The sequence below is a fragment of the Copadichromis virginalis genome, linkage group LG18 (genome assembly GCF_057382275.1).
Source record: "Copadichromis virginalis isolate Kocher_CV1m ecotype Utaka linkage group LG18, C_Virginalis_male_GT1.1, whole genome shotgun sequence".
NCBI classification, from domain to species: domain Eukaryota; kingdom Metazoa; phylum Chordata; class Actinopteri; order Cichliformes; family Cichlidae; genus Copadichromis; species Copadichromis virginalis.
In genome coordinates, this window is record NC_140635.1 from 15227923 (window position 1) to 15249697 (window position 21775).

Consider the following 21775-nt stretch of genomic DNA (forward strand, 5'->3'; position numbering starts at 1 on the left):
TGCCTGAGGAAAGCGGGGAGGATCATCAAGGACTCCAGTCACCCCAGCCATAAACTGTTCAGACTACTTCCATCAGGAAGGAGGTTCTGCAGCATCCGGTCCCGTACCAGCAGACTGAGAGACAGCTTCTTCCACCAGGCCATCAGACTGCTGAACACGTCATAGACACCTCAGCTTCACTACTGGAACTTTAACATTATGCACTCCACACTGTATATAAATGCCACTTGTTTTGCACATATTCAACTCTGTATATTTTATATATTTTATTATTATTATTATTATTATTATTATTATTTATTTATTTTTTAAATTTTTTTTTTAACTATTTAATTTGTAAAAATGTGCATACACACACACACCACACACACACACACACACACGTAGGAAAATATTTAGTATACACATCCAGAAATGCATACACTATTATATATTGTACATATATTTATTAGTTTCAGGTTGGCCATTCTTGTATTTTGCTCGTTTGTGTTGTTGTGTTTGCACATCTCTGTTGCTTGTGGGGCTCGCACACAAGAATTTCACTCGCATGTGCTGTGCCAGTGTGCCTGCACATGTAATGTGACAATAAAAAGTGATTTGATTTGATTTTGATTTGAAATCTAGTTTTAAGTGTTCGCAAGCTCTTTTGAAAGACCCTTGAAGATCTGCTGGAATGGGATGTAAGCAATGTTTTATAAATTTATAACTGTTTTGTTTTATAATGTTTTATCCATGGTTCTTAAAGAAACCAATTTAAAATTGGGCCTGCAAAAGCAGAATTGTTCTGACAAAAGACAAAAAATGAAGCAGAATGCCCGAGAACTCACTAATGGACCTACAGTGGTTCATAAAGCATGATGGCTGCTACTGTAAATATTTCTCAGCTTTCCAAATGAGCAGTTCTCTTAGTGAAAAGCTTTACCTAATGAGTTAAATTCACATTGATGCACTTAACGAACTCACAGAACTGTGGCGTTGCAGAATAACTGTGCTGGAGAACAGCCAGAGTTATTGATTGTGGTGAAGTGTTGGTGGACCTGAGCGGGGTTGAGCTGCAACATTCACACTGCCTGAATTTGAGAGGCTGTTTAGTTGGTTAACACTGGCACCCCAGAGCCCTTCTCTTACAGCGTTAGTCCTGCTGATAACAAAATTAAGCAACCTGTAAATTTCTGCCAAATACAAAATAATTAACTTTTTGTTGTTTCATTTCATTTATACTGTGTTGATCATTTGGAAATTACTTTAAAAAGTTGTAGTTGTGGGCCAGCTTGCTGGTGAGGTGGTTACCACTGTTGCCTCAGAGCAAGAAGATCCTGGCTGTTAATTCTTCCATGTCCTCCTGAGTTAATGAATACATCACATGACCCCTTATGAGGCTTGGTCAGCAGCTTGCTGCCATGTTTATATGATGACATGAATGAATTTAACATAGCTCCTGGCTGCCTGTCAACTTACACTCACTGGCCACCTCATTAGGTACACATTGTAGATACTGGGTTGGACGCCTTTTTGCCTTTAGAACTGCGTTTATTAATGTTTATGGTACAGAAAATGGTGCAGGAAACATTCCTCAGTCCAACTTTATAACATCACACAGTTGCTCCTTTGTTGGGTGCATATGCATTATGTGAATTCAGGCTGTAGTGTTTAAAGCAGGGGTCGGCAACCCTGGGCACGCGTGCCACAGCTGGCACACAAAGGGTTAACTGATGGCACAATGGTGATTTTTAGTTTTTATGGGCTGATGTTTTTTTGGGTTTTTTTTTTTGTTTTTTTGCTTCTTTGTTGTTGTTTTTTGTAGCGGTATAAACAATAAGAGGTGGTGGATTGGCCAGATGCTGGCCGATGTATAAAATAAAGGTGGATGAAGGAAAGGGGAGGCAGGAGGAAGAGAGACCAGAGGCGATTGTCAGGTGAACTGAACTTCAGGTAAGAAGTTATGAACTGCAGTCTATCTGGGTCAGATATAAACCAAGTTTAGGTGGAGTTTATTTTTGTTGTCAGTTGCAATAACTAGTAATAGCAATAACTAGCTAGCATGACGGAGTTACTATACAGCTGGGTGCTATGATGTTACTGATAGTGAACTTTATTTTATTCATAAGGTTAGTTAGTAGAGTTTCCAACCGTCCTGTAAAAAGACAGAATCGTCCCGTATTCAGAGAAAATATTACGTGTTTCGTATTGAGGTGAAAAGGAACAGTTTGTCCCGGACTTTAGCTACAATGAAAAAGACACAAAGCTGGAGTTATTCTGTCGTTACGCTGCACAGCTGCCTCTTCTTCTCTCATTCTCTCCCCTCCCTTTCCTGTTGCTACTTCAATCATGAAACTGATTGATGATCAGCTGATCGGCTTTTCCCTCTTGTTTATTTATCGTCCACCGGAAAGAGGAAACCAGCGGATGTCGCGCTAAACAACAGCAGCGCGTTTAAGCTTGATCAGCTGTTGTTAGAATTTATTTAATATTAATTTCTATCATCTGATGTTTGCTGGAGCCACAGCTGTAAAGCTGCTGGTCATGATATCGGTTTGGATATGTGGTGAGAGGGAAACATGAAGATGAAACCAGGAGATGTCCTTACTGAATCATCAGAGCTGAACAGGTGATGGAGAAACAGGTTTACCTTTTAGGTGATATGAATGAGTTGAAGGGAAGTTATGAGCTGTTTCTGAGAGACAAATAACACCAGGATCCTTTTTTATGTAGCTGACAGCTGGTAACTGTGCAGGGGTGGGTCTAGCAAAGTGTTGCCAGGGGGTCATGTAGGGCATTAACAGGGAAAGGGGGGCACAAGGAAATACCTTTCTTTCTTATTCTCATTTAAAATGTCTCGCTTTTAATAAATGATTATCTGAATCTTACAACCAAAGTTTTTATCTCATGTAAAATAGAAATCATACATATACCAACAAGACAGTGTACATCACTGTCGCAACAGCGTATGTTTTCATTCAAAGGCTTTATGGCTTTTCCTATAATACCTGGTGGGCCGGTCTCTAGTCAAAATGCCCGGGCCGATTTTTTTGTCCCAGTCCAGCCCCGGGCACGACACGCAGTGAATTAATCTGAGAAGGTGCATTAAAAAATAAGCGTTGCACATCACAAATTAGCTCGCATAGACACATTAGTTAACACATTAGTTGTGCCGCTTCTTAATGACGGTATCTTAGCTAACAACCCCAACTATCAGATTCAACTTGTAATTGGCTAAAAATAACTTACCGGTGAGAGGGACGTTGCTAGCTGGCAGTTTTTTCAAGCAATGTTGAAATTTCCACTTCAAAAGCTTCAGGAGCTCTCCGCTCAGCGCAGCATCAGCACCACGTAAATACATGGATACATCCAAAGACTCGAGACAGAATTCACAATGTGTTTTCTGGATTTTCAGGTGTATGGACCAATGTTTTCTTTTCTGATCAAACCAGAAAGCTTTCATGAGCAGCTGGATTTGTCTTGCATTAACTGGCTGGACACAGAGGACATCGAAATGCAGCTGATTGAAGTGAAAACCTCGACTTGAAGTTTGCAGAACTACGAACGAGCTGGAATTCACAGCTGTGCGTGTTCATGGAGCTTGCATTTTCAACTGCTGGACATCACTACCTGACAAGGTTAACTGTCTTCAGAACATTTCAGGGACATTATTTACAGTATTTGGCTCTACATATCTGTGTGAGCAGATTTTCTCTCACGAGTTCTCAGGTAACCGTCTGAATGCTGGACACTCGGAGACGTGTGTGTCTGAGTGGGAGACCAGAGATCACATTAACATCCCTGTATTAACAAACATGCCATTTGCTGTTATGGAGTTTTTGTTATGGATAAAAAGTGTCTTTTTTTTTTGTTTCAGAATAGCTGATAACTATTTGCTGATAGCTGCCAAATATAAAATAAAATATTTTATATTTGTATTTGTATATATGTTTATATTTGTATATATTATATTTGTATATAATATATACAAATATAATTCTATAAAGTTATTCTATATAGTGTGTAACTGTTGATATAGAGTGTTATTAAACCAGGGGATGTTTTGTCAATCTTCCCAAGTTTTACCGAGCTCATGTGAAACTCAGTTTTCTGTACTTGCCTGACAAGAGTGGCACTCTGTGTGATCTTCTGGTTCTGTAGCTCATCTGCTTCAAGATTTGGCGTATTATGTGTTCTAAGAGCTTTTCTGCATACCTTGGTAAGTGGTTATTTGAGTTATTATTGCCTTCTTACCAGCTTGGAGCAGTCTTGTCATTCTCCTTTGACCTCTATCATAAGCAAGGCATTTCCACCCAGAGTACTGCTACACCCTGGATGTTTTCTCTTTTCAGACCAAGCACTATAAACCCTGCAGATGGAGGTGTGGGAAGATCCCAGTAGATCAGCAGTATCTGATCACCAGCAACCATGTCACATTCAAAGTCACTTAAATTCGCTTTCTTCTCACTTTTGATACTCACTTTGATCTCCAGCAGGTCATCTTGAACTTGCCTACATGATTAAAAGTTGCTGCCACGTGGTTTGCTGATCAGAAATCTGCCTTAACTGGCAGTGGAACATGTATAGCTAAGGATGTAGCTAATGAGTGTGTTCTTCACTACCATACTGTGCAAATATGTTTAAGGGACTGTTAAAATTCCAGCTGAGCAAAAGTACAGAGATAGCATCAGCAAATACATGAAAGCATTAAGTCAAACACCTATTCACCACAAATACAATGTAAAAAATAATGTACTACAGATACTGTATGTACTAAACATCTTAATCAAAGGATTTGGCTAAAGAGGTTTCAAGTTATCATTCTTGATGCACAATTTTAACATTTGTTGAATTATTTATTTAATTGTTTTTCCTTCTAGTGGCAAATGAAGAAGACAGCTCAGCAAGACCTCAGGCCAGTTTTGCACGTAAGTATCACCATTGTTATACTTCATTGTTATTCAACTCATCACATTTCCATCCATCCAAGTTTTTGAGATATTTAAAGAGTTCTGACCAACTCAATAAAATGAATATAAGAAAGTGCTGAAAGTCTGTTTTGAAATATTTGCAACCATACTTCATATTTCTTTGTTATTGTTATGACAATAGATTTTTATAGGAAGTCTTTTCTGCAGAGATAATTTAGAGACAGTTTGGCCTGACCAGAAAGTTAAAGGGTTAAAAAGTGTTTTGTAAATAATAGAGACTTAAACTGAAGATATGTAATAATATGTTAGAATATATTTGCAGTATGGATTTCCTCATGCAAATGTATGGATGTAGGAGTGGTTAATTAACTGAAAAACCTATAACTGAGCAAAAAAGTTGCCTCCTCTCCTCTTAAGTGAGAGCACTGGCACTAATGACAATCATCCACATGAGGGCAGTATTACAGAGGCGCTGAAATCTGTCACTCCCTTTCAGTGAAACGTACTCCTGCAGCCAATGCTTCAATATCTTTTGTGAAACAACACCTTGAAACAAATTAACGGTTTATTCACTGTATGAAATGACTGTGACACCAGCAGGCTTTTGTTTTATTTAGGCTCAAAGTCCCAGAGTGCTTTGTGGAATGCCATCACTGCAGGGATGGGGATCAAAGGCAAAGAGCAGAAGCCCCCCCTGAATGACCCACGGAGTCCTGAAGAGATTCTGGCTGATGATCTTCCTCCAGCAGATGAACCAGATGCCACAGAGAAAACTGCCATCAGGTTTGCTGCTGTCAGAAATATCCCAGTAATGATGCCAGAACAAGTAATGCTCATTATATGTTAATTATCATGAAATGCATCCTGCGTGGTGCTACAGTGGGACATCAGCAGCCATGTTCATCTTATTATCTTACAATGTAGCAGCGTGCACCATCAGGCATTGCTCTGTATTTTGTATTTGTTTTCTGTTTTTGGATCAGAATGAACTTGAGCAGGCGATATTTAAAGTTGAACCTCTTCAGGTTTGTTTTTTTTTGTTAATGAAGAAGATAATCTCCTGTCTGACATTTAGCTGATGCACACACATACGCATGCACACTCACATTTACTCTGTTAATTGCTATTTAAGGCTGCTGACCTCGAGGGACTTGGGCGTGATTGATTCCACCTTGATAACAAGGACTTCAAACTACCATTAACATAATTTGTTGTCACTTTTAGAATATTGCTTGTCTTTTAACACCTGATTCCAATTAACCTTGATGGCCCTGGAGACGGCAATATGTCTCAGTTGGCAACAAGTAAGCATTTGTCAGAGGATACTAAAAGTGCACTTTAGTACTTGATAACAAGATTTTAATAGTACAGAAAATAGACAGGGAGTTATGGCCAGATGATTTTCACTAGTTTTCCCAATATTTTGGTTTAGCAAGTCCTCACAGAGATCACAATTTTACAATTTATCGGGTGCTCAGTTTGTGACTTCTCAAATCCCATCCAAGTGTTGTTTTCGGGTTTTCCTTCGTTTCCAGTCTGCAGTAACAAATGCTTCCTCTCCAGCTCTTCTCTATGTTATCTCAAATTACAGTGTCGTTGTTCTCTGCCAGTCTCCCCTGGAACACAGATCCCTTTTCCAGAGTAGGGTGGTGACAAGGAGAAAGTGATTTTCCACTTGACTGGACATAGGCTAGTCCTTTAGTTAAAACCTATAGCTCAGATTAAAAAAGAAAACACTGGGGCAGCTGAAAGCACTCCTACCTTCCATAGAGGAAACAGTTCATTTGTCATTTAGCCATAGCTTTAGCCTCAATCAGAGTGCGGGAACAATTGCCAAGCATGAGGCTGTTCATCCTTGGCTGAAGATGAACAGTTTGCCTATGTTTTTCAAGAACTGGCAAGGGAATGATTCTTTTCAATAGCGCTAACAGTTTAAAACAAATAAAATATGCTAGGAATTACTCCAGTCTTTTTTTTGTTTTTTTTTTACTAAAATGTGTTGGCTGGTGAAATAGTGATAGCAGGTGGTGAATGTTAGCTGTGGAAAAGGGCAATGTTATGCTTACAATGATTTATACTGTTCAATGATTACCTTTGTCCTGATCCTACTGAAAGTCAGGGGACGTCTTCGGCCATGTCAGCTGTGGTTAATACAGGCCAAAACTGCAGGGAGTCACAGGGATATACATCTTAATGACAACTAGCCAGATTATGGCACAGGGTGATTAAATGACACTGGAACTAGCAGTAATCCATGGAATGATGTAACTACAGTGTCACCTCCGAGGCCGGTTCTGGCCGATATCCTCCGGGTGATGATAATTAGATTTATTGGAGAATAGAGCAAGATCACATGATGTTTAGCAGGAAGGATTGGAGAGCCTTAAAACATATTGACTGTCATAAACTGGACTTAGTTGAATATAATTTAATTGTTTTCTAGTCAATCCCACAGTTACTTGATTACCTGATTTTCTTTTTCAATCTGAAAGGTCGCCTGGTGCTTACGTGGCTGCTGTTGCAACTGGTTTAGGATTGCAGTTTACACACAAACACACACACACACAAACTGGGAGGACTAAAACACAATATTGAGCCATTAGTATATAAACACACGGTGACTCATCTGCTCGGCTGGTGCCACGCTGTTTCTTCTGTTCATTATGGAAACCATATTCTGTTAAAGCACTGGCTACCAATTGAATAGATAGCAGTTTGCATTCATGCAGAGGGGGAAACCTGTGATTTTTATGCAGAATCAAATTGTTTTGTCTTTTTTTTTTTTTTGGATCCTGCAGAATTTGCCATGTCAGAAGATGATAGATTGCCATTGCATTCATTTTCCTAATTGCTGGAACTTGATATATGCAACACAAACACGATATTAGTGTGCAAGAGTTTCTGAACCATCATTTTGATCAGCACTTACTCTCTATCTGAATCAATCGTTTCTTTAATTGATTGACTTTTTTTTCTTTTCAAAATTACTGCTTTGAAAGCCAAATCTTTGAAGAGGTATGATACAAAAAAGCCATTAGGATTAGTTTGTTATCGTCCCATAGGAGGAAGAGTGAAAGATTTTGGGAAGAGGTTGTTATTCATTAGCTAGAATTGCCTTTTTATTAGAAACTAATTTCCATTATATTCCAATCTTATTACACTAATGGTCCTTTGAGATTTAGTGCTAGATTTATAACTGTGCTTTTTTTTCTGAACCCCTTTTTTTGACAGTCCTTATGGATAGGTAGTGACTGATAGGAATGCACTAAAAATTCATGTCAAGTCTATGTTTCACCAAATGAAGGCATTTTCAAAAACAGCAGAAAAAAAAGATAAATAGAGGGTAGTGAAAACGATTACAAGGGTGGCTAGATGCTTACCAAATGATGAGAAAAACAGACTCGGCACAGACAAACATTCAATAAATGTACACATGCAGCCAAAACCTGGACAGGCACTCTTTTGAGGTCCTCAGTTGGATTTGGCAACTGCTTAATTGGATGCTGTTCGCTGCTGTGAACATTGCACAGCTGATTAAGGTGGCTGTCTTCATCGTGCCATCCAACAGTTTCTGAGGCTGACCCTTCCACTGGCTGCAGCCGCAGATTCGCAGCCCCCCGCTGACATCTTCCCCGCAGCAACAAGCTCCATCACTAGCCTTACTAGCGGGTTAATGAGGGTCTGCTGGGAAAAGTCACTGCTGCGTAGCACATATTTCTTGATATTATACAGCTTGATATGGAGTATAGTTTTATGTGTAGCAGGGAGAAAAGTCAAACTTTAAAATATGCAGAACGCAGTGTCGTCCAAAGTCTGAATCTTTACTGTCTACAGCCGTTTTCTTTCTTCTTACATATAGATCAGTAGATGCATTAGGGTGACTTGCAGGAGTAGTCATAATGTATTATTTTTAGAAAATTCAAATGTTAATGGGATAGAAAGATACTGCATTTTACTTTAGGACGAAATAGGTGTATAAATCCCCAAAATAAAGTTAACCAAGTTTTTTAAATTATTTGCTTTTGCACAATAAGGGTAAAAATGTGTGTCTGCATTGCCATCCACTGTAGTAATTAAATAAAATGACATTTGAAAGTAGACTAAAAATTCCACAGAGACAATTTCTATGATTCTGCCCATTCCCTTAGCTCATTCCCTTTAACCTCACTCAGTAATAGTGTCTTCTCTCTGCTTGCATAACAGCTTTTAAATACACTGTGCATTATAATCACCCATTACATGAGTACTCCTCTCTTTAGCATAAATGTAGCATAAATTTCCAGCAGCATTTGTCACTTTAAGCTGTTATTTACAGTAAGTGCAACATTTCCTTAGCTTTATCCCTGTGCAGTAAATCACCATCTATCATAGACTTTTTAAGGGAATATTAGAGGCATAACAACAGAGGTGTGATGGGGGAAAGAACCACAAATATCGACAAGATTGCCTGCCCTCATAAAAACTTTAAAACTTTAATTTAAATTATTTTTAAAGTATTAATTTGGATTTTATTATATAGTAACCATCATTTTACCCCTGTCTGACAATAATATTATCCACCATAAGTTTCTTTCACTGCTTGAGGTTTATGGAAGCTATTTAAATTTTTAGATAAATACCAAAATGCTTTACATGACAACTAGAAAAAAACCCATTAATAGAATTGTTTCAGAGACATTTCATGGTACATAATAAATAAGAGATAATAATTTTTAAAGACTGACATTCATAAAATTATAGTGTTGTGCAAAAGTCCCACATTTCTCTATATTTTGCTTCAAAGGAGCCAGAATCCAAGATTCTTCCAAGGTTTCTTTTGGACATTTTTCTGCTGTTTAATTTATTTTCAGTCCAGTCTTTGCACTTCACCATTTTTTAGAATATCTTGGTTTGTTAGATCACTTAATGTTGCTCTATGAATGGACTGGCCTCCCTAGAGCCTGAACATCCCACTGTTAAGTAGTGGAGTAGCAATAAGCAAAACATGTTTAAATTGAATGAGTTTAAGTAATACTTTTTGTGTTTTTGAAAATGACTGAAATTACCTAAAAATAGTCAATAGTATTTTTAGTACAAGATCTGCACTTGTAAGCTACATTTAGCTCTCTGAGAGGTTAAACAGTCTGTATTTAGTTTGTAGTTGTCTCTCAAACAGATTAATGCCCTGTTAACCCCTCCTGTTACCATAGTTATCTACAACTAATGAGCTTACACAACCTCCTGTTCTCTGTCTGTTCAGTGTGGATGGCAAATAAATAAGGGCTACTGAGGACAAGCTGAGAATTTAGCAAGTCACCGTAACAGAATTTCTGATGTGAAATTTTTAAAATGGAAGTTTCCAGACACTTTCAAATCCTCTTGTAAACACCTTAAATAATATGTATGTGTAACAAAAAATGTTAATTACTATTATGCAATTTACCACTGAAGGCTATTGTTATGCAGAGTATCAAGAGAGAGAGGTTCAAGAGTCATCCTCTGGGACCATGAATAGCTGTACAAAAAAGGCCCAAAGAGTGAATAGAATGACACGACAGCAGAAAAGTTTTTTGCCCCAGTTAGATCCTTTAGAGGGGCACAAAACCCCCCAGATTAAGCTGCCGTAATCAGCTGGACTTTTTCAACCATACATACGGAAGTGAAGGCTTGTCCTTGTGTAAACTGCTTTTACATTATGCGAGCTTGACCACATTAATCCTTAACCCTGGGTTTCTCTTCAGATGTTCCATCACCTCTGACTTATCTGAATCAGTCGTGGGGATGGAGAAATAGCAAATTTCTTGTCTGAAGTAATTCTCAACCTCCATCATTTTGCAAATAAATATAGCTTTACAGCTGGGTGCCCTCAATTTCTCCCACCCATCTCTGTATCTACAGTACTTCCAATACAAAACCAGAAATGAAGCAGTGATGCGTAATCATATTTTGTGATTCATGATCTCTACTAAAACGTGGTCATTACTGCAAAGGCGCCTGCTATTTTGATGCATAGATATCCTTATCGACTCTCCCAGAAATTTAAATGAGATTTGAATTTTTCATGTACCGCCAAATGGCCAGAGCTGTTAATGTCTTGATTTCGATGTGTGAGCTTTAAGAAGACTCAAGCACTCTGACAAGGAAGCTGTAGCAGAGTGTAATATTCAGCAGATCCTTGCAAATAATTCATTTTTGTAAAACAGGATTAATTGGAATTCCTTTTTTTGGCGAACAGCTTTTGTAATTGTAATTATCAGGGACTTTCAGTATTTAGTTTCATTATGTGAAGGACCATCATCGCTTTTTTGCTTTTGTTGGTTCATCATATTTGTTTTACCCTGTTACACTCGACACATTTTGCTTGTTATGTGTGTTTGTGCATCTTTGCTCACCCTGTTAAATATTCTCAATTTTATAGTCAAATTCGTTGGCAACAGTGGCACAGAGGATGACTCAGCAGCAAGCAAAAGAATTCCCAATACTTCATCACATACTCATCGTTGTTGTATCGCGTTCTCCTGCAATTCAGTGGCACAAACACGGCACATTACTACAGTGCTTTTTTGCTGGAAGGTGTTTCATTCATCAGGTGGCAATGTAATTAAAGTGTTGTCTGAGATTCTTTTGGTGCAAAGGCTGGAGGCTACTTAACCAGGCTGCATTCTTTATCATAGCATTTCATAAATCACTGAGCGTTTTTCTAGTCAGTGTGAGTTGCTATAAATATTTTCTCCTTAAACCTCTAGTAACGGTAAAACAATTTGTCAATAATTAACCAAAGCTACAACGAGTTGTCAGGTAATTAAATGTGACTGAGCGATCCAAAGATAGTTTATGCCAAAGGGGGGTTTATTGTTATAAACATCTCTCGGAGATAATTAAAGATGATTCAATGCTTTCTTGTTTACTTCCCATGCCTACATTTATTGCTAGTGCTTGAAACAGTCTGTCGTTTATGTTCTAAGATCAGGTTTGGGTCTGCCGTATGTCTAACCTTAAACAAATGTTGTAGGTAGCCTATCCATCAAATTGTGGGCACCCTTGACATGAATTAGTTTGTACGATATGGCATCTAACTGTGTCTGAAGGAGAAAGTGTTATAGCAGCTCTGAACAGCCACATTTCAAGGTACCCTGAAAGGCTGGAAAGCACTTTCGACCTGTTTCCTCAATCATATTCATATTGTTGGACTTTTTTACGTATAAAACTGAGAGTAATTACAGGAGACTAATTTGCCAAATGACTGTGTGAGAAAAGGCTGCACATCTTGCCCTTCACTGCATAAAGTGGATGTTGATTCTGAGATTTTATTGCATTATTGAAAAGGTGTAGGGGGTTGAATGTTCAGACACCTTAACCATGGTTTGATTGCTATCAGTACAATATTTCCAGCAGTTTCCATGTACAGCTATCATGGAATGCTATAATAATAGTAATGATAGCTGTAATTCTTACCCAAATTGTCCACAATTGTCAAAATTGTTCTACTGAGTGTGTTTTAAATGGAAATTTGACCCTTAGCAAGGGTCCACACATTTTCTGATTTTCACAAGCTTCTCACCAAGAATCACAGATTTATTTGCCTTCTCGGCAACACACTTGATTCTTGGGTGCAGTGACTGCTGCACAGTTTAAATTGACCAGCTCCTTGAAATCATCGTTTTTGATGGAATCTTTGTGTTCCCGGTGCAGTATGACACCGCACATACAGACTACACGGTGCATACGATCCCTGGGGTGCAAATCTGTGAACCAGAAGCAGTCACTAGTGAAGTTGTCATTGTAGTTTCTGCTCAGGTTAACCTGCCATCTCTGAATGTGGCTTGATATCTCCTGGGGGCAGCATACCCTCACAGACAGGTAGAAGAATTGTTACAAAGAATGGTATGAAGAAAGGCAGCCAGGAAAGGAAAGAATCTGAAAGGAAAGGAAAAAACAGATGCATAAACGCACCTTTAAAGAGGACATCAGCAGGTTCGTGGCACTCAGGCAAACCTCTTTTCTGTCCTCATGGAGGACGCATCTCACCAGATGAAAGAAAGAGCCCCTTTGAGGTGGCGCCCCGGCATTATCCCTACATCCTGCATCAAGTAATTGAAAGACCTTAGAGTATGGTAAGGGGCTCAGGGGAGCAGATAAGGGGGGTGAGTCATCCTAGCAATCTTCCAGTTGGACTTGGAAAAGGATAAATAAACGAAACCTAAGAAAATAACTAATATGCTTCACTAGTTGTTAAGCAAGCACAAAAAGTTTAGTATGCTTGTATAGAATATATTTCCAGCACACAATGCACCATGCACGATGCAGGTTTAAAATAGACTATCCAGCACTGAGGACTTACTACTTTGTAGGTAATTACAGACAAAGCTTTTTATTTTATACGAGGATACCACACTATATATGCAAGTCTGTGTAGAACGATGGGTATGAGTCTTATAAAGTTGTGACAGTATTATACTTATTGCTGGCTTGGCTGACATTTCTGCCCACAAGAGCTTGGCAGAGAGCACTGCGGTGTTTAGATACTGTAGAGTGTTTTTGTTAGAGAAAGCAAGGAAAATAAACAAAGGGAATAATATTCCATGTTTTAAATTGCTCCATTTTTAGGGGGCTGAATGTGGGGCGGTCCTGAATGTGCTCGATGGATCAAAGTAATCTCTGTCAAATCAGTGTCAGCACACTCTCTGCATGCTATTTAATCCCTCTTGGCATGGCATCTAATATGTTGCACTGAACATGCATTATCTACATTTCAGCTGTCATAAAGCTGCCACATTTTTAGTGAATGAGTTAAATGTTGAGCGACTGCATTTGTAAATTAGATGCTTAAAAAAAGATAATGCTGTGTCACTGTTTTGAAATTTCAAAAGAAAATGTCCTCTTGCAAGTATTTTTCTTTTTTTTTTAAACCAGCAAATTCTACACAGGAATTCACCGCACTTGCGCTTTCGTCTTCTCCTAAAGGCTTTTTTCCTTTTCCTCATGTCTGTCCCCACTCATTTTTCTTCCTCACTCCCTCCAGTTTTCCAGTAGATGAAACAGAACATGGTTTCTCATTATCAGCCAGACTCCTCCCTCTCTTTGACTGGTGCTCTTTTTCCCCTCCCTCCCTCATGTGCGGAGGGCTCGGCAGTGAACGTTAATCCCGGATTGCGCTGCCCTGCCGTCTGCATCCCGTTGTTGCTGGGAGAGCATGGCACGGCTCCAGGACCCCTGCGCTGACACGACAGAGAAGTGAATGAGTAACAGAGAAAGAGAGGGAGAGAGGAAAGAGGTACAGTTGGACTGCTTCATGACTACCACAGCTGCTTGAGTGTTATTTAGTTTCAGTCACACACTCTCTATCACATAACTAGAGGGAAAAGAGAGAAACAGGAGGGATGGCAGCCAGTTTGTCGCAGCTGTGGGAACTACTGTAAGAGAGGAAACCTCGGTCACATCCCGGGTTCCAACACATCGCAGCACTTCTCTTCTTTGCGTTGCACCTTCCTCACTGTTCACATTTGACAGGGATTAAACTTTTTTTTGATCTGTTGCTGGCAAATCTGTAACTCCGTCAGACATGGAGTCTCCCACCAAAGAGATTGAGGAGTTTGAAAGCACGGCCCTGAAGTACCTCCAGCCAGAACAGATAGAGAAGATTTGGCTCCGGCTCCGGGGATTGTGAGTATATCCACTTTTATTCTTTTCAACAAGTGTGTGAAGCAGCACTGTGCATGCTTCAGCGTGTTTGAATGAGGCATTTGATGTTTAGAAGTGAGTTGATCTGCAATCGTGTGAATTATTCACACATTTTGACAAAAAAAGAGGCACAGTTTCTGTCGCCTTTATTATGGTTGTTATTATAAAAGTGTGACCATCACACTCATTTCTTAGTTTCAGTTGTGTTGTGTGTATGTCAATTTATGGGAGACAGAACCCAGAGTGAAAATGTAAAATGGAAAGAAAAACAGAGAGGGAGCGTGTGTATGTAATTACTCAGGCCAAACATAACCATACATTTCCAAATGGTTTGTTTGCCTAACTGAACAGGAAGGAAGAAGAACATCAGAGCTCGAGTGTTGCTCACACTTGTGCAAGAAAATCTTTACTCTCCTTAACTTTTCATTACGTTTTCACTGTCTCATCAGATGTGCAATAAACACCTGCTGCCCATGCAGACTTGTGCAGCATGTCTGTACATTTAAACCTCAGTGGCTAAAAGAGTGTATTTTTCAGATACTGAGGTGTGTCATGGGGTTCATTCTTTTTTTCTTTTAACATTTGCTGCTGGTTTCATTAAAGATTCTTACTTACTTTGTCACATTCACCACCAATCAACACCTCTATGACCTTTCTCCCTGAGAGGAAAGCACTTTATATGTAAGTTGAAGTGTGAAATGTTCTTTTATCCATTTTCAGTTCACATCATTCCTACTCAGCAGGGGGAGGAGACAGCACTGTTGCTAGGAGGGTTGGGCTATGAAGGATATCTTTAATGCTGCTGCTCAAGGTCTCAATGAAATACATTTCCCTCCTGCACATAAAGGCAGCAGTTAGAATTCCTGTAACTCTAATACCAAATATTTTAGTTACTTTTTATTTGCCAGTATTTAATTATATAGCTCCGTGAGTATGCATTGTTTATCTCTCCTGTGTTAAAAGCTTGATGTTCCACCACCATCCTCTGCCACATTTAGTTTCCTTGGATGACTTCATTGTCTCTTCAATTTGCTCACTGTCATAACCATCTGTCTTTTTGGATAATTGATGGATAGTGAGTCAGATGAATGTAACGGGAGCTCAAGCCTTTTCCCCCCCCTTCCTTCTTTTTCTTTTTCTTTTTTTAAAGGGCTACACAGCAGTTGGCTGGGTGCTCTGAGGGCTCCTGTAGTGTGTCAGAGATCACATTAGCCTTTAATCTCACAAAAAGCCTCTGTCTAAAAAGAGTGAGCCCCCAACTGACAGGCAGCACCCACAGATGTTGACACAGACTCACAACATAAACTTGCAGAGTATATTTTCTGTGCTTAATAGGGATTAGATAACATGTTGCAGCATTGAGGTGTTTGCGACTGCGAAAGGATGACTGTGCATGTGTTCGAGTGGGTGATATAGATTGTGGACATGTTTGAGTCCACTTGGGGATATTTACTATAGGTGCTGCTAGCTTACCCTAGATTTGTTTGTCAGCTGTGTGATTTGTATGTGAGTTTGCTGGTTGACACAGCACAGTTTCTGGCACAGTGTACTCCACAGAGTGTACCAAACATGTGTGGATTGACAGAGCATATGTTTTGGACAGTTATCTCTATGCTCGGTCTTCAATGATGAGGAGTACACCATGGTCACCAGCCTGTAACAGATGGCCCTTGTTTTTATATGTAATATATCAGTGAGTGCACTGGAGCACACTGGCGTGCACTGAATAAGCCCCTAAAATGGTTTTGCAGGTGCTGTCCACAGATCATTGCTTTCTCCTCATCTTCCTTTCTGACTGATTTTTCTCCAGTTTTTTGTTTTTGCTAGTATCCGTCACTACTGGTAGCACACACAGTACCTGGAGCTCATTCAAAATACATAAGTCGTCAATAGTCTTACTTCTCCAGGATATCACATCCATATGTGCTGTCATGTTGGTGTTGTCCTGAAAGTTTACTTTGTCTCTCAGCGGAGTCTTAAAAGTGTTGAGGAGGCACCAGGAGATGGGCTATTTAAAAAAAGTGTATCTGCTAGTTTGTGCAAAGAGGTTAAGGAGGTCTCCTGAAAGAACCGTTCAAAATGACCTGAAGGCACTAGCTCTTGTGTTTCTGAAAAGATGGTGAGAAACTGACTCCTTCAGTCGGACCTCTGATCACAGCCCATCAGAAATGTGCACATGAGTAGCCCACTTGAGAAAGGGCAGTGCTCCTCCTGTTATACGAAGTCACCAATACCAGCCCTGGTGCTGGGTTGATGCACTTCTAAGCCTTGTCCAGCTGTCCTTCAGTAAATCACAATTAGTGCTTTTTTCAATGGCTTGCAAGAAGGTTTGCTGGACCTGTACAATTTGAATGGGATGCAGGCATTATCTCGTGCTACTAGTAGTGACAAGGACACCCACAACAAAAACAAGAAAAAAAGCAGAGCAATAATCTTTGATCATTACCTGAAAAACCATCCCTAGTTTTTGGGTTGTCTTGTTGATGCCTTTCCAGACACTTGGGTTTGCACCAAAGCAAGTGAAATTGATTCACAATGGTTTAAGCTTGGTTACTAGAAATACTGATTTCTGTGAAGTTGAAGTGACTCTGTGTTAAACTGTGATGATCAAGTGTTCCTTGAATTATTTTGAGCAGTGTATTTTGCTTGTTATAGTTAAAAATACTTAACAGATTGTAAAATGATTAGTGAGACGATTAGTACTTAAATGATTAGAGCAAATATTTGTCATCCCATGTGTTGGATTCAGTTGTGGGATTGCCTAGTGCTGTTATCTTCAGTCAAAGTAATTGAGAAGAGCTAATATTACTGTAATGTTATAACTTTATTGTAAGCCTGATCATCCGGTATTTACTGTGCTTCCTTGGGAGGTTTATCGCTACAGGGTTTGAGAAAGATGTGATGCCACTGGCAGGCGACCAAATAAAACAAGTCTTTATATTAATTAAAATTGCAGAGCTCTGGTTTTATGTATGTTAATGTAAGTAAATAAATAGAAAATTTATTTTATGTGCAAACTGAAATGGAATTTCGCTTCAAAACTTTTTGGTAACCACAAATTATTAAATCTGTCCAAAAACATTGCAATATTTACCAGAACTTCCTCAGCTCTAGCTCTGCGCCTGCTATAAAACATGACATTCATTCTTATCCATTTCTTATGATGATATAAGATAGGCTAATACATCGACTAACTAAATGAATAACAATATATAATCATAGACAAAAGACAAAAATTATGTGCATAAGATATAATTGGTATATGGTAATATCATGACAAATAGTTGTGTGGACTTATACTGTATTAACTAAAAAAGCTACAAATAAACTATAAAGTATAAAATAAACTATAAAATACTTTATAACTAATGATATAGTAACAGAAAAGCAGAAGATATTTCTTTTCTTTTTTTTTTAAGTATATTTTCATATGAGGACAAGGCTTTATTTTAAAGAACAGCACAATAAAGTCACCATTGCTTAAGAAAACACAAATGATACAAATTAAGTATATGGATAAAATGAACCAAAATGTTCTGAGTCCATATGAGGGCAGAGAGTCTCAGGAGGTTAAAATATCAGCACCTTGCCATATAACTCTTTTGGCAAGATGTACAGGCCAGACAATGAGGTAAAAGTGTCATGAATTCTAATTTGAGCATTCCGATTGAATCTCTGTCTTATTTAGGACCACATTCAGTGTAAATATCTATCCCTCCATGCACTTTCTTCTGTTTATACGGGGGCAGGAGCCTAAGCAGAGAAGCCCCAAACTCCCTATCCTTGACCACCTCCTCCAGCTTGTCCGAGGGAAAACCAAGCAGTCCCAGGGTGGTCGAGAGATATAATCTCTCCAGCGACTCCTGGGTCTTCCCGGTGGGACATTCCCAAAACACCAACCCCAAGAGGCATCCTTGTCAGATGCCTGAAACACCTCAACTGGCTCCTTTTGATGCGGCAGCACTCTGAGCCTTTTCCAAATGGCTGAACTTCTCACCCTATCTCTAAGAGAGAGGCCAGCCACCCTTTGAAGAAAGCTCTTTTACCTATTTCTGTATCCTCAATCCTGTTCTTTTGGTCACTGCCTGAAGCTTGTGACCATAGGTGTGGTTAGGGATGTAGATTGACAGGTAAATTGAATGCTTCACTTTTACGCTCGGCTCTCTCTTCACCACAACGGACCAGTACAGCATCCGCATCACTGCAGCCGCAGCACCAATCCGTCAATTGACCTCCCACTCCCCTCTCCACCCACTCGTAACCCTTAGAAGTCCTCTACTTGGGTTAGTAACACCGGTACTGCAAACTGCTCCAGTGCGAGCTGGAGGACACCACCTGATGAAGCAAACAGAACCACATAATCTGCCACCACATCAAAGCGGTTGTGGGATTCATCGGGAAACTAGCGGATGATACCGTGGAGACAAAGACTATCACAACGTTTCCCAACCAGAAGCCGTGGGTGGATAAAACCATCCGCGACGCTCTGAGATCCCGCACCGCTGCCTACAACACGGGACTCATGACGGGGGACATGGACCCGTACAAAGCCGCATAGAGCAGGGCGATATGGCCAAAAATATTTATCACGATATATATTTGAAAATTTGCGATAACGATATAACCGACGATATAATTGATGCGAGACAAAATACAACTCCACAACATTACTAGCGCAAAAAGACAACCTTCCATTTATTTTCACTTAAACAAGAAGCTGGTTTTTATGTACATTAAAGCTTTATAAAAATGTAACAGTGCAAATGCAAATTCCTTGCTGAAAGTTTAACCAAAAGGCATTTCCAGTAGAAATGGGCTGACATATCCTGAGCATAACCATGTATAATATCCACTGAAGTTAAAAAGAGGTGCTTTGCAACATTAAACTGCAGTGTGCAGTACGCATTTTTCGGACCAAAGGTGCACGGGATTATAAGGCACATTAAGCGAAACAAAGCAGTCAGATAAATCAAACTTTATTAAACTCATTCTTCTTGCTTCCTCCACTTCTGTACCATTGATTCATTAATGTTGAATTCTCTGGCAGCTGCTCTATTCCCATGTTGTTGCAGTATATTAATGACTAACCTCTTATTGTGGATGGATTATCTCAGTTGTTCTCCTGACTGAAGTTTGGTCCGTTTACAGCATCCTGCCATGCGATTGCATTTGTCTCTAACCATGAAGAACCTTCACGTTAACTTTTATAAGTGGAAAAGTGTTAGTGTTCGTCCTCCAGCTTCACTGTTTATGTTATGCTAACATAGCTGTGTCGCTAGCGATCACGTAGCACATCATTATATACCAGCTAGCCCAACTTCAGTAACCCTACAAACGTCACTGCTGTTTAGTTTCCTGTCTTCATTTATGTTGGAAGTGATAGCAGAGCTGTACGTTTGATTTTTTTCAGAAATCTCTCAGTCAGAACATGCTATATCATGCTTAGGTAACTAGCGAAACTAGCGAGCTAACTTCCGCTAGCTTCCTGCTAACTTCTAACTCCATTAAATGTAATAACTTTTGTTTTCATGGATGCCTGGAAGTTAAAGTTGAGAGGCACTTTATAGTTACACCTGGTAAAGCAGCAATGCTGATCGTTTTATTAAAGATGAAAGAATTTAGACAGTTTTTAACTCTAAGTGATGCTGCAGTGTTGTTTGACCTGAAGCATACGGAGTTTAGGACCCAGATTACTCCCAGATTTAAGAGCATCTTAGTCCGACAAATACGACAATAACGACGGCCGCTTGCATGTTCTGCAAAAAACCAAACCAGTTCCACATCACGGAAGTTGCACCATTTTTACAAACCAATTCTGGTTCATCTGTTTCACTCAACAATCGGCCATGTGCGTATGAAAACAAAGGCACTGCGCATGCGCGTTTTACTCCCATTCTATCGCGATATTTCATTTTCCTATCGTTGCCTAACATTATACCGGTATTACCGTGAACGGTATAATATGGCCCAGCCCTAAAGCCGCGTCATATAACGTGCGGAGGGCGGTGAAAGAGGCGAAGCAGCTCTACGGGAGGAAACTAGAGTCACAACTCCAACAGAGTGACTCTAGGAGCCTGTGGCGGGGACTAAGGACAATAACGGACTATAAAGCACCAACAACCGGTATGACGAACGCGGCCGTGACTCTGGCAGACGAGCTGAACACTTTCTATGCTCGCTTCGAGGCTGCAGCTAAGGACTCCAACAATGCTAATGCTAGCGGCGCTAACGGCTGCAGACAGGAAGATACTGCCAGCACCGGAAACGTGCTCGTCATCTCTGAGCATGAAGTAAGGAGAGCCTTCAAGAGAGTGAACACCAGGAAAGCAGCAGGACCAGACAGCATCCCAGGTCGTATCCTAAGAGACTGCGCATACCAGCTAGCTCCTGTGTTCACTGAGATATTCAACATCTCTTTATCTCAGTCGGTGATCCCCACATGCTTCAAAGAGTCTATCATTGTTCCTGTCCCGAAGAAACCCCACCCTGCTTCTCTCAGTGACTACCGCCCTGTAGCCCTCACCTCAGTAGTGATGAAGTGCTTTGAACGCCTGGTCAGAGACTTCATCATTTCTTCACTACCAGACACACTGGACCCACTACAGTTCGCTTACCGTCCAAATCGTTCCACAGACGATGCCATCTCTCATCTCCTCCACACATCACTCACTCACTTGGACGCTAGAAAGGGGAATTATGTTAAAATGCTCTTCATAGACTACAGCTCTGCATTTAATACCATAATTCCCTCCACACTCACCACCAAGCTGGAGCATCTGGGACTCAGCTCATCTATGTGTCAGTGGATCTCCAACTTCCTAACTGGCAGACCACAGGCAGTAAGGATGGGCGGACATGTCTCAGCCTCCACCACTCTCAGCACTGGAGCCCCCCAGGGGTGTGTTCTGAGCCCCCTGCTGTACTCTTTGTACACATATGACTGTGTGGCCACTACCAGCTCCACCACCATCATCAAGTCCGCTCCGAGCTCCCTGACCTGCACTCAATCTACAGCAGGCGGTGCTGGACGAAGGCCAGGAAGATCGTGAAGGATCTCAGCCATCCCAACAACGGACTGTTCTCTCTGTTGAGGTCAGGAAAGCGATTCCACTGCCTGAAGACCAACACAGAGAGACTGAGGAGGAGCTTCTTCCCGCAGGCGATACGGTCTCTCAATCACACCACCACACAGTACTGACCCACAC

The 21775-nt window shown here is 40.2% G+C and overlaps 1 protein-coding gene across 1 annotated transcript in view; it reads left to right on the forward strand.

Annotated features, from left to right (window-relative positions):
• The window catches only part of pde1cb (phosphodiesterase 1C, calmodulin-dependent b), a 162502-nt gene that overhangs the window by 29766 nt on the left and 110961 nt on the right, over positions 1-21775 (forward strand). Inside the window, exons 4-5 of the mRNA XM_085439535.1 lie at positions 4860-4907; positions 5528-5693. Coding sequence (XP_085295661.1) covers positions 4860-4907; positions 5528-5693 — 214 coding nt within the window. The remainder of the gene's footprint in view (positions 1-4859; positions 4908-5527; positions 5694-21775) is intronic.